This window comes from Amia ocellicauda, chromosome 11 (genome assembly GCF_036373705.1).
Source record: "Amia ocellicauda isolate fAmiCal2 chromosome 11, fAmiCal2.hap1, whole genome shotgun sequence".
Lineage (NCBI taxonomy): Eukaryota > Metazoa > Chordata > Actinopteri > Amiiformes > Amiidae > Amia > Amia ocellicauda.
In genome coordinates this window covers 12,322,877-12,338,854 of record NC_089860.1, presented here as the reverse complement: position 1 = coordinate 12,338,854, position 15,978 = coordinate 12,322,877, and the positions used below count along the sequence as shown (strand labels likewise).

The 15,978-nt window shown below is 39.6% G+C and overlaps 2 protein-coding genes across 5 annotated transcripts; one reads left to right on the top strand and one right to left on the bottom strand.

Annotated features, from left to right (window-relative positions):
- Window positions 1–336: 336 nt before the first annotated feature.
- Window positions 337–11,841, top strand: cltb (clathrin, light chain B). Of its 4 annotated transcripts, none has more exons than XM_066716570.1 (6): window positions 337–674; window positions 2,948–2,997; window positions 4,521–4,638; window positions 4,840–4,951; window positions 6,482–6,535; window positions 8,908–11,841. In XM_066716570.1, exons 1-6 carry the CDS (start codon window positions 488–490, stop codon window positions 9,077–9,079), a joined length of 693 nt encoding a protein of 230 aa, XP_066572667.1. In that variant the 5' UTR covers window positions 337–487; the 3' UTR covers window positions 9,080–11,841. The 4 variants fall into 4 exon arrangements, with proteins under 4 accessions (XP_066572667.1, XP_066572669.1, XP_066572668.1 ...); XM_066716572.1 differs by lacking the exon at window positions 6,482–6,535 and adding an exon at window positions 6,255–6,275 and having other exon boundaries at window positions 338–674; XM_066716571.1 differs by lacking the exon at window positions 6,482–6,535 and adding an exon at window positions 6,252–6,275 and having other exon boundaries at window positions 338–674.
- A 642-nt stretch (window positions 11,842–12,483) lies between these two features.
- higd2a (HIG1 hypoxia inducible domain family, member 2A) lies at window positions 12,484–15,082 on the bottom strand. Its single transcript, XM_066716574.1, has 2 exons — window positions 14,846–15,082; window positions 12,484–13,491 (listed from the first exon to the last, which is right to left on the bottom strand). The coding sequence occupies exons 1-2, from the start codon at window positions 15,024–15,026 to the stop codon at window positions 13,325–13,327; spliced, it is 348 nt and encodes a 115-aa protein (XP_066572671.1). The 5' UTR covers window positions 15,027–15,082; the 3' UTR covers window positions 12,484–13,324.
- Window positions 15,083–15,978: the final 896 nt, after the last annotated feature.

Genomic DNA, 15,978 nt, shown 5'->3' with positions numbered 1-15,978 from the left:
GGCCGGCCGACGTGCCCTGATCACGTGTTTTTAAAATGCTTGTCAAATAGCAAAAATACTCGTTTTCTTCATGAACGTTTCCTGGTTGTCTAATGTCTAAAAGTCTCTGATTGAATTTAATAAATTGATATACAAATATAAGAGGCAGTTCTCATGTTCATATGCTTCACACATATCATGTATAATGTATTATTAGTACACCTAATTTTAAATTATGCTAATGTGACCCCCACGACGTCATTTCCCCGTGACGTGGGTCGCATTCTTGTCGCGCAGATGCCCGCAGTTCTGCGCAGATCTGCAGAATCCCGCCGATCCCATTGGTGGAGCCGCACGCCCGCGACCTCTCTTTCCTGTGCGGGCTGCAGGGGAAGTGCTTGCTCAGGCATTAGGAAGTGTTGCGCTCAATCCCAGTCCCCGAGTGCCACCGTGAACACGCCAGACAGTGCATTATTGTTCTCTTTGTGCCCTGCTATACCCCCAGAAGATGGCTGACGACTTCGGATTCTTCTCCTCGTCTGACAACGGCGCCCCTGCGACGGAAGAGGACCCGGCGGCGGCCTTCCTAGCCCAGCAAGAGAGCGAGATCGCCGGGATCGAAAATGACGAAGGATTCGGGGCATTGGAAGGGGCTGGGCAGCCTCAGCAGCAGCCTCCGCCGCAAGCTAATTACGGTGGGCAATGCTGGTTAAAGCTGTAATTAAGCATGATGAGTTCAGGGAACGCTAGGGATAGTGGGATTACACGTGGGCTTTTCCAGTCGTTCTCCTGAAGGCGCGACCGACAGTCATATCGTCTCCATTGTGTGCAGTAGATCTAGGCTGTATTTTAAAGAAGAGTAATCGTAGGCATGATGAAAAAGAATAGTTTCCCTGCTGTGATTGCTACACTACCGATATTAAAACCATATACAATGTAATGTGATGCCTATATAACGATTCAATGCAACACTCAGTGCCTGAATAGAAAAGTGTTTGATCAGTGCATGCTGCCAGTGCTCGCCTATGGCTGTGAAACCTGGACACTATGTACGAAATAAAGCAACGTCAATTAATCTGATCATCAGCAGAAGTGCGTGACATCGTTGAAAGAGTGAAAATGTTTAAATGGCAAGAAAACAGATTAAAGATGGTAGGTATAGAATGGATCCCAAGAGATGTAAAAACACCAAGGAGAAGATCAGATTAAAAAAAATGGGAGGATGACATTTTGAAGACTTGCTGTGACCTGGAAAATGCATAGTGAAGGGACCGTTGTCACCTCTTTATAGTATAACTATAAGTTGTCATTAAATCTACAACTCGGATGAACGACAGCAAAAACAATCCCTGTTCCTGAGGATGGAGCTAATAATCTGTTTGCCACAGACTTCTGAATCTTTGTACTACATTTTGTTAAGTTATGCTGTTTAAACAAAGCTAAGTCATTAGATTTGGGGCTGTTGAAATGGACTTTACTGGATGTCCTTTTCCTTATCTCAGTGTTTCCGCTCTGGGCAATGGTTTAAGCATTGAAAGATAATCTTGCTTATGATAAAAGGGAAGCAGAAGTTGGGATAGCATCAGCATTTGCCAAAAAGCCGTCAAGATGGCAAAGAATAGTCCCCTTAAGCATTGCTGTGTTGGAAAGCCCAGGGAATGGGAGAAGTCCAATCAAGACGTAACTTCATAACCCATGTGTTGTAACCATATGGCACGCTTGCCCTGTTCCAGAATAACAACGTGGAGAAAACCACACTGTATCTGGTTGTGGTATGAAGATCACTTTTGTAAATTAAACCTGTGTATGTTGAGTGTTTCTCACACTAGGTTATTTAATGCCAAAAAATAAACCATTACGGTATTGATCATTGTGTTCTTTTTAGTACAGTCGTTTTTTCAAGGATCACCTTCCATCAGATTCCAATAACTTTATTTACTCCTCAAAAATCAAGTGTATGGCACTCTGATGATATGTATGTGGTGTGAATGTTTAATGTTCAGTACGCCTGAAGTGATTCGTTTTCACTCCAAGCCTGCCTAATAACAGGAAGCAATTTCATCAGCCCTAATGACGCCAATCCCAGGATAGATGTGAAAATAGTTTGACCTGATTTTCGACTCGTAGGATCTCTAAGCATATCTAATGCTGGTAATGTAAGCCATACTTGCATCATTAATAGATTTAAAATCTTTTAAAAGAGTTCCAATACCAATTGTCTGTCAACAAGAAATTCCTCTTCTAAGGTGTAGTCTGTACACGTTACAGTAACTTTGGGAGGTTCTTCTCTTCTCTTCACTAAGCTGGTTTGACAAAGTCAGTTAGACTAGCTCAACCACATTTTGTAGAGAGATCTTTACAAATGGTTCTAATTACATTTTAAATAACTTCTGTTTCCCTAATTGGAGTTGCTAGATTCCCTCCTTAAGGGCACTTAATGATGATTTATATTAAACTTATAAAGTATGATTATTATATCTTAACATATATTTGAGAATTGATGGAAAACACTTCTTGACATGGATGTTTGAGATTAATTCAAGCGTAAACAGATGTAAGGTGATTTCAAAATTTATTTTCAATCCATTCAGTTGTCATCTTTTTCTTTGTGAATGTAAATGTGATCTCGCTTGCCTTTCTTGAGGTTGGGTTTCATAAGCTGGTTAACATCCTAACTGTTGCAGACTCAATTTTTTGTTTGTTGCTGACTAAGTTATACCCATATATATATATATATATATATATATATATATTACTGAGTTTGCTTAGTGTTGACCCAAAGACCCTCTTGACAACAAAATACAGGCCTTGTTTTGATTTACTATTGTCTATTTCTAACAACTCCATTTGACTCCACTGCCAATAAAGTGTTTTTGATATCACAGTCAATAATTTCCAAACGTTCTAGTACTCAGTGTTACCTGTATAACTGTTATGAAAATCAATCTTTTTTGTTTTTGTTATTTAGATAGCTTTGGAGGAGACGTTTCTACTGCAATAAATGGAGATATGTTTCAGGTTAGTATGCTGAAATACAGGGTTAACTGTTTCAGTTCACCAATTGTTTGTTAGTATTAGTCATATTGATACAGTTGTTGTAACATGAGTGGTGCTGCTGAATTGTTTTTCATTGTTAATATGTGAAGACCAGATTGTATTTCTAACTATGTACTTCTATCATATGGGATTAAACAATTACGGCTAGCAATTTGCTGGAGTTAATTACACTGTGTGAAACAATATCTATAATGTTAATGGTAGTTTCTATTAATAAATTGTCATTCTGGAAACATTTTTGTATGTAGTACTGAAAAGAACCCTAATATATGAAAATGAGAAATGTATAACTGCACCGTATGTAATGACCCATAAGCTTTTTCCTTTCCTCTAACATTTGTGTGTTTAATTTCTTACAGGAAACTAACAGGAAATGAATAGGAAGGGGAAAAAAGAGCTGAGATTTATTGTAGCTCAGCACAAATGTGTATGACGTTAAGTACATTTAAAAAAACATACACAAGAAAAGCTTTTCAGTATTCATTTATTGAAAACGTGCTTATTAAATGGCATATGTGGTATGTAGCCACAGCACACATTATAACATCATTTTTAGTAGAGCGTTGCTCCACCCAGTGGAAACAAACATGTTTCCCTCTAGGAGAGACTATACATTTGACACTGTCTCTGTCCTGCCTGGTTTCAAAACAGAATACTGTTCTGCTGGGCACATCTTATTACCGCTCACTTAGTCTACTCAGGGGGAAACAGCTGTGCAGTCATAGGGTTACTTAGTGTTCCTTATTCCCTGAGGTCACTATGGGGAGCTGTACCCTCTGAGTAGCCGATTTTAAATAAACATTGTAGTGAAGGACTTCACATAACTGCAGGCTTAGTGCTCAGTCCCTTAATTATGTGCCCAGCTGAGACCACAGAAGGATATTTATCTCTTCTCTTAACTGTATATCTCGTTTATGACTGGACTCATTAACGCAAACCATAACAAGTTAAGCTATAGGAAAAGTAGGTGAACACATTCTAGGCCTCTGCTGAGAGGAGTGAAGTAATGGCTCTAGAGGAAAAAGTTGACAGTTTAAGTTCTGGTGAATTCCCAGTCTGGATAGCTTTATATAGTAGCTCATTTTCATCTTATTTTCAGAGAAAGAAACAGAATGATTTCTGAGGGGAATTAAGGGTAACACTGAAAATGGCCGCTGTTGTACCAGAAGAAGAAGGGTGTCATTGTATAATCATCATATATAGGATTTCATGTGTTTATTTTTCTTGTTAGGTAATGTTAAATGTTCAAGTCTGCCCTCTGAAGGATTGTGCAAGCTCTCTTCTTTAACGAGTGTTAACCTGACAATTATGATCTTTCCATATCAAGTCACTTCCTGTTAGTCTATATCACATGATGCTGTGACCTCATTTGGAGATGTGAGACAATCCCAGTGTGGGAGTTTGAGAAGGCAAGATGCTCATCGTGTCTTTAGACGAAGTGTGTCACTGTGCAAAGTGAGCTCAAGAAAGCTTTTTCCCTCCAGGAGGCCAACGGCCCCACTGACAGTTACGCTGCGATCGCGCGGGTCGACCAGCAGAGACAGGAGCCCGAGAGCCTGCGCAAGTGGAGGGAGGAGCAGAAAGCCCGGCTGGAGGAGCTCGGTAGGTCAAATTACAGCATAAAACCCCTTTCAAATGATTGATTGTGTGGAAAAAAGTTTGCACTTAGGACAGATCTGGTCAAATTCGCATATGCCGTATCTCCAATGGATGTGTACCAGTGATCACCTCCGAGCATGGTCTGCCCCTGACGACTCTGCACGAGCCTTTTGCTGAATTTTGCCCTTCTATCTTCTCCCGCAGACTCGGCATCCAAGGCTGCGGAGACGGAGTGGAAAGAGAAGGCCAAGAAGGAACTGGAGGACTGGCACGTCCGTCAGAATGAGCAGATGGAGAAGAACAAAGCCAACAACAGGTGCAGTTGCCGCGGCACTTCCACGTGTCCCTACAGATGTAACAGCCATGTCGGAGTGTTAGAACTATATTCGAGTAGATGATGAGCCCCCCAGGCAGGCTATATGTGTCCTGGGTGGAAAGTTGTTTTTTTTTCCTGCTGAGATTGAGCAGACTTAACCGGGAATTAGATTCAATCAAAACGTCTCCAGGTTCTTTCAGAGGCGCAGAAGGCTGAGTCTCTGTTGGACAATTCAGCTGAATACGTTGTAGATGCAAAGCTTGTTCCAGTTTCTGGTAGTATTATTGTAGAAACTCTTTTGCAGTATTTAACTAATGCTACTGACTATGTATAATTTTCCTTTTCTTAAGTATAAATAGAGAGCTGGAGGATTAATGTGCAACTTTTCCTTTAAGGCAGCTTCTAATGAGAGACGTTGGTCTCTGTGTTCTCCTCTCGATTCTCTCGTATCATTTATCTCTGAACTGTTCTGTGGGATTGAGGTCAGTTCTTTTTTTCATTTTGATCACAACAAAGACCTGACACAAACCAGTTGGAAGATTAACTCTTATGATTTACGTCTGCAGTCTCATGCTGCCTAATAGGGGGCATGCATGCCAGCTGCTTTCCGAGCTTTGCCATGCTCTCCCAGTATGACACACAAATCAAGGATCGAGAGAAAAAAATAAATGCAAATCTGCTTTCGTATTTGGGTTTGGATTACTAGATGAATCTTGCAGATTGTTCTATTAGTCAGCGCTTTGTCTGCTTTACAATTTTGATATCAGACTAGGATATATAGAAAAGACTATCTGCCTAATTGCTGGATTTCATTACAGACATGCTTATTACTGTGTTAATATTGACCAAAAGCCCCCAGAGCAAATGTGAATGTAGTCAGTTGTGTTATGAGAGTTATTGAACACAGTCTCCATTTCATTTATGAGCCTTTCATAGTTTCATCCTGTGCCCTCATACAGTCTTAACTGTTGATAACAATCCTTCACTAACAGACGTCTTTTCATTGAAGGGATGGTGGTAAATTCTGAAACGTTTCCCCGTAAATGCTTCGGTGTAAACTTGTTTAACCTGCAGTATCAGATTAACTTTGATTTACTTCAGTATCTAACACCCAAAGTATGAAGAAACAATGTCAGAGATTATAATAATACAAATATAAATTAATTAAAACTGCTTTACAGTGAAGTGTGCATAACTTGAAGGCCCTTTCCTACGTATAAATAAATCTCTAATAGTTAGCAGCTGTTTAACTGAGCTGTTTATCCTTGTACTAACCACAACCTTCTTTTATATTTTTCAGCAGACTCTCTCCAAATCTTGCACGGTATCTGTTTGTAACTATGAATCTATATTTATACTACTCCTGCAGTAACGGCAAAGTCCCACTATGTGTTCCCTCTTAACTTTGAAATCTGTGGCCTGCCTGTTTTGAAACTGACTCTATTTTCTCTCTTTCACCTCCTTGATCCCTCTCTCCCTCTCTCCCTTTCTCCCTTTGTCTTTCTCTGGACTAACCTGCATGTGCACTAGGATTGCTGATACGGCTTTCTACGAACAGCCCAACGCTGACGTAATAGGCTACGTGTATGTTTCCAAAACCTTTCCTCTCTTCTTGTTAGGAGCTTAAAATGACAAGAATCTTTGTTTATAGCAATGCTTGCTAGAGCTAGAAAAAATAGTCCATATTAGTTGTAGTCATGTTAACTGAAATTGAGATTCTATTATACTTTTACTATTTTTTAAACTGTATATTATTATTTAAGTCCTGATGGAGGAAAGAAAATCAAGCTAGTCTAATCGGGTGTCGGGTGTTTTCAGAATCTGTATTTTCCACGATATTTTGAAAAAGCACAAATAAATCTGAGCAGAAACAACCACGTTGTGAAGAAGATGAGAAATATAGCATTTAAATATTAGAAATGTGAGTCAGGCCGGCTTACACAACATCCGTTTCCGGTAGAGTAGATTCAAGAATTGTACCTCATGATTTATTTTTGAATTTGTGACGCAATTCTTCCTCTATTCAACAAAAACTTGAAAGAGTCCAGAGGTCATCTGTTATAAATAGTCTTTTTCTAAATAGGGGTCAAACAAGAACAAGGTTGTTTTTGTTTGTTTTTTTGTTTGTTTCTAAGCTTTCATCTCTCTTATTTCATGCTACTTTCTAATTGTCTTATAGAAGAAATTCAATTATTGCATTCATCTGAACATTCCACTCTTGCATGAAGCTCAGTTTGGGATCATATTATCATCTGATTGAAAACTCATGGCTACTTTCATCGATGTGCATAAATCATTACGTTTGTCAATCATTTGGGTTGTCTACTGATTTGATTCCTTTGCAATGGACATGGTCAATATCCTGCCCCAATTTGTACCCCACAATATGTAGTGACTGTGTAATTTAGGAACATGATGCTCCCTTATAGAGGAACCTCATGTTCTTGCAAAAAAGTGCTTTTCTCAGGTAGCGGAGATGTTGCATGTCCATGGCTTGTGTGCATTTGGTTTTTGATTGTTCATGCATTTCCCTCAGTGTTTCCTGCTACCCTGTCTTCACTGTGACCTCCTATATTAAATGGGACTAATGGACTAATTGGGGTATCATGTGAAAATACATGTTTTGTGTTCGTATTCACAACACATTTTGTGTCCCTGTTTGAACGATCCACGTCTTGCAGAGTTTCTATTGGGTAACTCCAGGTCCCTCGCAGTATAGTGGGTCAGATGCATTTTTCGGCTTATGTTGAGGGGTCCCTTTTGAGATCTGGAACACAAGATATCAGAAATAGATCGCCTACCATGACAGTGGGATAAATACCACAAAACTTAAGCCTACACATGAATAGCAAATTACAGACCTTTACCCTACCCTTGATTTTACAAGTAGTAGAAAGTTGCTTCTGACTATAAATGTAATTGCCATGGAGTACAGGTTTGTCCTTTTCCTTGCTGTTTGTTTGTTGTGGTGGCTAATATACAATAATTTAAATGACTAAGTATCTGGCTCCCAAATTCTGTTACTTGGGAGGTTTTATTTTTGATATCATCTGTGTTCCTCACTTCCAAGAGTGCCAGAGTATGTGTTTCATTCTTTAGGTTTCCCTTTACCTGGTCATGCTTCTCACTGCATTTGGCACAGCTTTAGCATATATACAGTAGTGCTAGTGTTTACCTTTTTACTCCTTTCAGAAGTGCGTTATGTTTTTGAATGCATGTGAGTGTGTATGCTTGTTTGTGCCAATGCCTGTGTTTTTGTATGTATGTATGTTTACATACAAAGATACATAAGATAAAGCTTCAGATCTTGGATAATAGGTGATCTCCAAATTACAAGGTATAAGACTGATGTGCCAAATCTTCAAGAAATGAATAATGTCAAAACACACTTGAAAATAGGGCCTTAACCTCTAAATCAGTTATTTTAAATATGTAGTACCATTTCTCTCAAGAATTAGATAATGTGTACTAGTTTGCCAATCACAGGGATTTTAGATCAATGTATTTACAGACACATAGGAATATCCAGATGTATTCCTAGCCTTGCTGAAGTGGATCTTCAAGTTAATTTAGCAAGAAAACGCAAGTTTTAGCAGGTGTACACTCCTGAATGAATTTCATAACTTTAAACATCGTACAAATCAATAGATAGACTTCAGCAGGGTTATGATTCAATCTTTTGGCTACTGTGCATATATTCAGATGCACCATTGTCCTGCTCAGCAATAGCCCTTTATGCTGTTTAGCTGTAAATGTACCTCAGAGTGGAAGGAAATGATTGAGAATTGATAATTCTGGACAAATGCTAAGTGCTAAGGGAAATTAGTAGATTTTAGGTTTGTTGCATGTGAGCAGAACTTAGTCTGCGTGTCTGTGTGTGACACGGTGAATGTGTGTTGTGTGGAACCAAATGCTGAGCCCCCAGACTGACGGAGAACAATCTATGGTTTCCTCAGGGCGTCGGAAGAGGCCTTCCTCAAAGAATGTGACGAAGACACCCCGGGGTCAGAGTGGGAGAGGGTGGCACGGCTGTGCGACTTCAACCCCAAAACCAACAAGCAGTCCAAGGACGTGTCTCGCATGCGCTCCGTGCTCATAACCCTCAAACAGACGCCTCTGGTGCGCTAGGCTGGAGCTGCCATCTCTCTCGGCCGCCCACTCACTCCCCAGTTCCCCGAATCACGCTCTCTAACTCCTTTAGTAGTACTAGCTATACTGCCTCGTCTTTGTTGCCTGGACCAAGGAAAGTTAATCTGTTACACATGTTTCTTTCAAGCACCTTAATGTTTTTCTTTTTGTTTGTTCCCTTCACCTAAAGATGCAGTATTCTTTTATTTTTGAAAGAAAGGTTGCTTTCTGCAGTAATTCACACTTCACAGCCTTCTCCCTTGATCTAGTCTACGAACCACATTAAGAAATTATTCTGCTGCAGTTAACACAAGCTGCATTCAGACACCGTGCAGATGAGGATCGGAGTCCGCAGTCTGCCTTTGAATTGCTGCAGTTGTAAAAGAGAACACGGTTGTATTCCTAACCAGAGGGTGGAGGTGTTGTACATGAAATTCATGCACATTTCCTCCAATTGAGGTCCCTCCCCTCCTTGAATTCATTACAATCTGCGTTGTTTACTTGTATAATAATCTATTAACTGGGAAAATGTGCCTACCATCCACTTCAAGTTGCCAATGCACTGCTGCCTGATCTTTATATAGTAGTGATATACTGCATCTTTAAGTGTTTCCTTTTTGACACACTGTTTTCTCTCCAATGTACTGTAATTCTTGTCTTTTCAATTCACCAGTGCCATAAGCTGCTGTAGATGCTCACATTTTGCTGCCTGTAATAGGATTGGGATTGATGCTTTATAACAGTAGGTTAAGTGTGGTACTGTTGCTGTTAACTAGCTTAAGGTAAGACAGCATAAGACCCAAGAGAGAAACTTTTTTATTTTTTATTTACAGATTAGTGATTTTTTGCAACTGCCCCCTAAAAAGAAAACGCACCTTTTTTATGAGTCCTGGCCTCAGACACTGTTCTGCTTCTATTTCAGTTGGCTGCTTAACTATATACGCCTGTCATCCTTATTTTCCAGGTGATAATGTTCTTTACATCATTGAATTTTGAAGATATACCTCAACTCTGCAAACAAAATGTTACAAATCCTGGGTTTTCAACAGTCTAATGGATTTAAAAAACACAATTTCTCAAGAGGTCCCAAAAAAATGTCCCTTTCTCATAATTTCACGGTGGCTTGTTCTTTGATACCAAGTTTCTTAGATTTGAAATACAACAACACTGCTTGTCAATATTGCTTTTTAGTGAGGAAAATCTCACGGTTGGCGGAAGAGCTGCATGCGTAGATGTTGTGCGTTGTCTGTCACACCACAGAAAGCGATTTTTTAAAACAAATTCGATGAAGAAAATAAAAATTGATGTCCTTCTCAAAATGGAAATTGTTCTCGGACATCATGAGACTGGCTTTGATCATGGAGACTGTGGGTAGCGCAAAATAAAACCATCGGCCTCTTGCCAAGGTCTACTTTATCTCCTTTGAAATGGCACCGTCCACTGATCAGGGTCTGTGTGCTTGAAAAACACGGGTCTGCTGCTAGTCCCTCCGTCCGCACTGCATGTAATGCCTTGTTGTATTTGCCAAAGTATGGTAGACAAACTTGGTCTTTAACCAACCCCCCACCACTCCACACAAACACACACACCACTGTCTCACACTTTACTTTGACCTAGTTTTGAAAGCCGATTCACCAATTACTTGTAAACCACTTTGAGTGACCTTTAAAGGGCTTTTACATGCATATTATCAGTAAGTTGTGAAGCATTTTCATTTTCTTACAGGAAAACCTTTTGACTTAAGAGTATGACATAAATAAGCGTTTCTGTCATAGGTCTAGCTGACCAGTGTGCCGAGTTGTGGTCATCTTTGTAGTATTGTGATGCTTCTAGTCGAGATATGGTATTCCCTACAGGGAGAATATATACTACACCAGTGTAATGTTGTAGAAAACACAATGCTGTTATTGAACAGGTCTGTTTGCTATTACTATAGGATAGTAAGATTACACCTAGAATCACCAGACATTGTCAAGTGTTTTTTTAATGTTCCCATATGTCGTATTTTGTGGCCTTTCCAAGAACCTTGCTCCTCTACTGCCAGAAAATGAGTGCCTCTTCAACCCCAAGACCTGCTTTTCTTTTTCGGACAATTTTGTTTTCCTTCTCTTCTTGCTTTTGTGTTATAATTCCCATCAAATGACTACAGCTTCGCAGTGCATCACAAACATCACCAGGGAATCTTCCTACTGAAAATGTATTTCCAAAGCAGGAAGACACAAGCGCATGCTCTCTCAGCCTTCATCCCCCCAAGTTCTGGTTTACATATTTTGTACTCATCCTCACAGTCGAAAAAATGTGAAATCAAAAGCAATGCTAAGAGTGTTCAGTATCCATCGACAAGATTTCCGACCACATATACTTAATGAGGGGGAACTTCCCTATAATGTGGAAGAACAAAATTGGTTCAGACACTCCATGAAACTAAACTGCAAGTGGGATGTTTATTGTTTACATTGATTTTGTATTTTGTATCAGAAGCAGCAGCCCCCCCCCCCCCCCATGACACAATTCAGTTACCACGGTTTCATTTGCACTTTCAGTTTCAGTCTTCTGAATATTAACGAGGAAGAACTCTCCGCAAGAGAACTCATCTCTGGAATTCACATTGGATTCTCTTCATGTTACTGTCTCGTACGCTTCTGTTGCATACATGTATATTTGTGCATGAGTATATATGGCGTAGTTTGAAATGCATCGGTTTTAGAAAAAGAAAACTGTTACCTCTTACAAAAAGAAATTAAAGCTGAATTATATATTAACATCTTTGTTTTGCGTTTCATTTGCCATCTGTATGAGCTCCATATAGAAGAAAAGTGTATTGATTGTCACAGGATATATTTTGAAAGCTTAGTGTTAAATAAACAACAAAGTTGTAATAAGATAATTTACCTGAATGTTTATTAACTCACAATTTTACAAGAGCAGGAACAGTTTAAATTAACTGCTAGAATTCCCCACCCCTCTTAAGATAAATTAACAATCAAGGTCTTGTTGAAATGGAAAATGTATTTGTATCACTATCTGCTTGAATGTGGTGGCATACGAATACTGTAACAAGACCGTGATTAACCAAGGAACCAATCAATGTACAAAAGTGCTTCTGTATTACTGAGATTGTATTAACAGTGTAGAAAATCTTAGCATACAGCAGTACAATTAGTTTATTCAGACTATTCAACAGCTGTATTTATTATTTGCAGTAATATTGCCTATGTGTTGGGAATACAGTCCTGGCTGGAAATTAATTTGAAGGATAGACACGTCTTTTATTTGAAGGTACATTATGTGATTAAAAGCAGTTCATGATTTGTACGCTATGGTCTCAAAGATCAGTAGATACTTCCCTCGCAATTAAAATTGTAATTTTGAATTTTACTGAAGGTACAACCCATATTTCAAAATAACGTTTTGGCATGGATACATTTTATTAATATTACATTTACAGTCATTTATAAGGGGCAATGGAAACATGGAGGAATCCAGCGATGCCAGCTTTCAGCAGTGGTACAATCTGAAACATTTTCTCAGAACACATCATTTGAAAGTTTAGGTTACAGGAAAACCTAAGTTGCAGGCACAAGATTATATATAAATTAAACATTTCAATCAAGTTTTCCCTTTGGTACTACTGGTATTTGAAAGCTTAAATGTTTCCGTCTATGTGCTGTTGCAACTGCTTATAATTATCTACAACACTGTGTCTGAAATTACTCTTCTCTTACCTCAACAATAAGCTTAAATATAGCCTAAAATGGCTTACATATACAAATCATACCCATCAGCTTCAATGTTGTAACATGTAACATGTATGGATGCAAGGTACACCATTGACTGTAATTCTCAAGACAGGTATATTTATAGAACTTTAACAGTTGCACAACATACAACATATTTTACCATATTTCACCAGAATAAATAAATCCGTTATGTGAACAGCTACAAGTGCACCGCAAAGTCTGAGGCTTCTGTATTAAGGGAAGTCATGATGTTGGAAACCAACTTATTTTAAGGCATTCTGTATCCAAAACAAAAATGCTTTACCAAAAGAAAAGAAAAAAATAGATGTGCCTATAATTCCTTAAAAATAAATCGATCTAAGCCACACAGATTGAAGGATCTGTATCTTTGTTCCCCATCATTACTATTTCCTAAAAGAAGAATCAGGGCAGGAGACAGCAACCACCATGGCCAGGCATGTCCCCAAGTCATCCACGATCACTCTTTCCCATCTGGCACATCTGTTCAGTATCTGGGCTTCAGGGCTGTCGCCGCCACACCCACCAGGATAGCCACTACAGTGAAGCCCTGGGCAAAGATACGCGCCCTCATGGACAGCTGAGACTGGCGAGTCTTGCCGTGCTTGAAGGCAATGAGTCCGTAAGTGAGGGCTCCTGCTGTCCCCAGGCAACCTGGTCAGAAAGAATGAACACACACTAGAACAACATGTGTGATTATGCCAACGTCTGGGAGATCAAAGGCAAAATTCACAGCATCTGGATGAAGCCATCTCTGCTAGTTTACTCACAGATTGTATGATCACAGATTGTTTTCTTGGTCATTTTGTTTGCCTCATTTTCACAGCACATGGATTTATATTATGATGCAATACTTGACACTGTATGGAAAGACTACTGTATATATGTCTCTAATAATGTGTAAACATGTAAAGTAAATGGTCCATATTTGACTTTCAATGTATTTTTACAAACCCATTAGTAAATGTTATAGTGAGGGTAATTTTCTTGGGTCTCAACATCTAGGACATCTCCAAACACTTTCTTTACTGCCTCAATTGATATTATAATATTTAAAAATAAAAATAAATGCTTTTGGTTCAGGAAATACTTCCTTAGTCCCTAGACAGGATTCTGTGGACCGGTTGCAATAGCAAACCGTTTTGAGATGGTAGATTAAGGAGATTTCAGTCGGGCAACACTGCACACAATGTAAGCAACCATCTCAGTGTAATTACACCACAGCACACATTCCTTGCCTACAACACATTTGTACAGAACAGCTGTGTTGAAGCACAACAAGAAAAATCTATTATTATTATTATTATTACTAGTAGTAGTAGTAGTAGTAGTAGTAGTAGTAGTAGTAATAGTAGTATAAGGTCAATCCTGAAGATTTAATTCTTAATTTGAAGGTTCTACATACAGTCTAGTACTGACGAGCACATATAGGCTAGTATTTCACTTTTAGAAAAACATGCAGTGTTTGAAAGATAATTAAACAATCATTGCACTTTTTAAACTTCACAATGCATAATAAATCGATCTGAAACAGGTTTCGTGTTAGGTTTTTAAAGCATCCTTAGTAAACCTGTGTCACTCAGGTGATCTGTACTTCCTTAAAACGGAGACAATCATTCCCAGAGTTATGTTCGCCAAGCACAGGTCCACTGAAGAAGCTGCGCATTTGAAATGCATATATGCATATACATAAGGGTGTGTAGATATTGTAAAATGACTCAGTCAATCGCTGTTTGTTCTGCTAAAGACTATAATTGACAATGTCAAATTAAAAAATTATGTAGAACATGTAACTTTCATTTACAATGTATACTAAAACCTAGGATACCATGCATTTGGGATATGTTAGTAGCAGCGACTATATACCTATTCATCGTGACACAGCATCAACGGTGTTTATGTCCTGTAACGCAGATTTCCGCAGATCTGCGCAGCTGCTCTAATGGGATTGGTGGGATTGTGCAGATCTGCGCTACACGAACGCGACCTATGTACTTATATAACTCACCTATCGGCACAAACGGGTTTTCCTTCGTCTTTCTGATGAACTTATCCTTGAATCCTTCCTCCCTGGGCCTCGGCAGAGGGGTGAACCCTTCAATGACGGGAGGCTGGGACAGGTCAAAGGCTGCTCCGGGAGGAGAGGTTTTGGACGCCTGATGCCCTACAGGAGTTGTTGCCGCCGCCATGTTTGCAAACAGGAAGACGGGAGGATGACAGCTCCGTGTGCGCTCAGTTTTTGGAATCCAACGCTGGTCGCTTCCGTGCAGCGCAGATTTCGTCAGTGCTGCGCAGATCTGCTCTGCTCCGCCAATGGGATGTGCGGGATTGTGCAGATCCGTGTGGGACTGCGGAAGTCTGCGCTGCACGGACGCCGCCCTGTCCTGAGCGCAGAACGCGTGAGAGGCGTCTGATTGGTTGCTTGCCTTTAGACCGCAGGACATACATCACGAATCTGATTGGGTTATTTACTTTTTTAAGGCGGGACTTAGCACTAGGTTGAAATTCTTTCGAAGGAATAAATGGGGACAAATTTCCAAACGTTATCCAAACAGGCAACTGGTAATGTAATTAAAATATATAGCATTTTATATATTTACATTGTAACCAGTCAGATGCATCATACGTGTTGGAAAGGACTTAAACACAACTACATGGACATTAGTTAGCCACGTTAGTAGTTAGTAAATATTGGATATTTATTTTGCTTTGTTGTGTTGTTTTAGTTTTTCTGGCTACTGGGATGTTGCTACACCAATCAAACATTATTTTCTAGTACTCCTGTTGCTGTTGGGCAATTTTCATCTCGTCTGGCCAGAGCACCCAGTTGTAATCCCAGTGCCAATGCCGTTGGTTGCTCTCAATAAACCCTTTTTTCATGCAACCCTTCCAAATAGACTATTGACATGGAGGTGGTGTCTAATAATCATCTTCCTCACTGTCTTATTTTGATTAGCAATGTTTGGGGAGGGACCTGTTTCACTGAGTAGTTAGGCTCAACAAGAAGCTAGAGTTTTGTTTCCAGGTTTGTTTTATTTTCACTCCAACAGTATAAGTCTTCACCCCACAGGGACTGGTCCAGGACCGCAGGTATATACGGGAGAAGCGCCTCTCCCTTCTCCCATGTCCCCCCTATGTGAA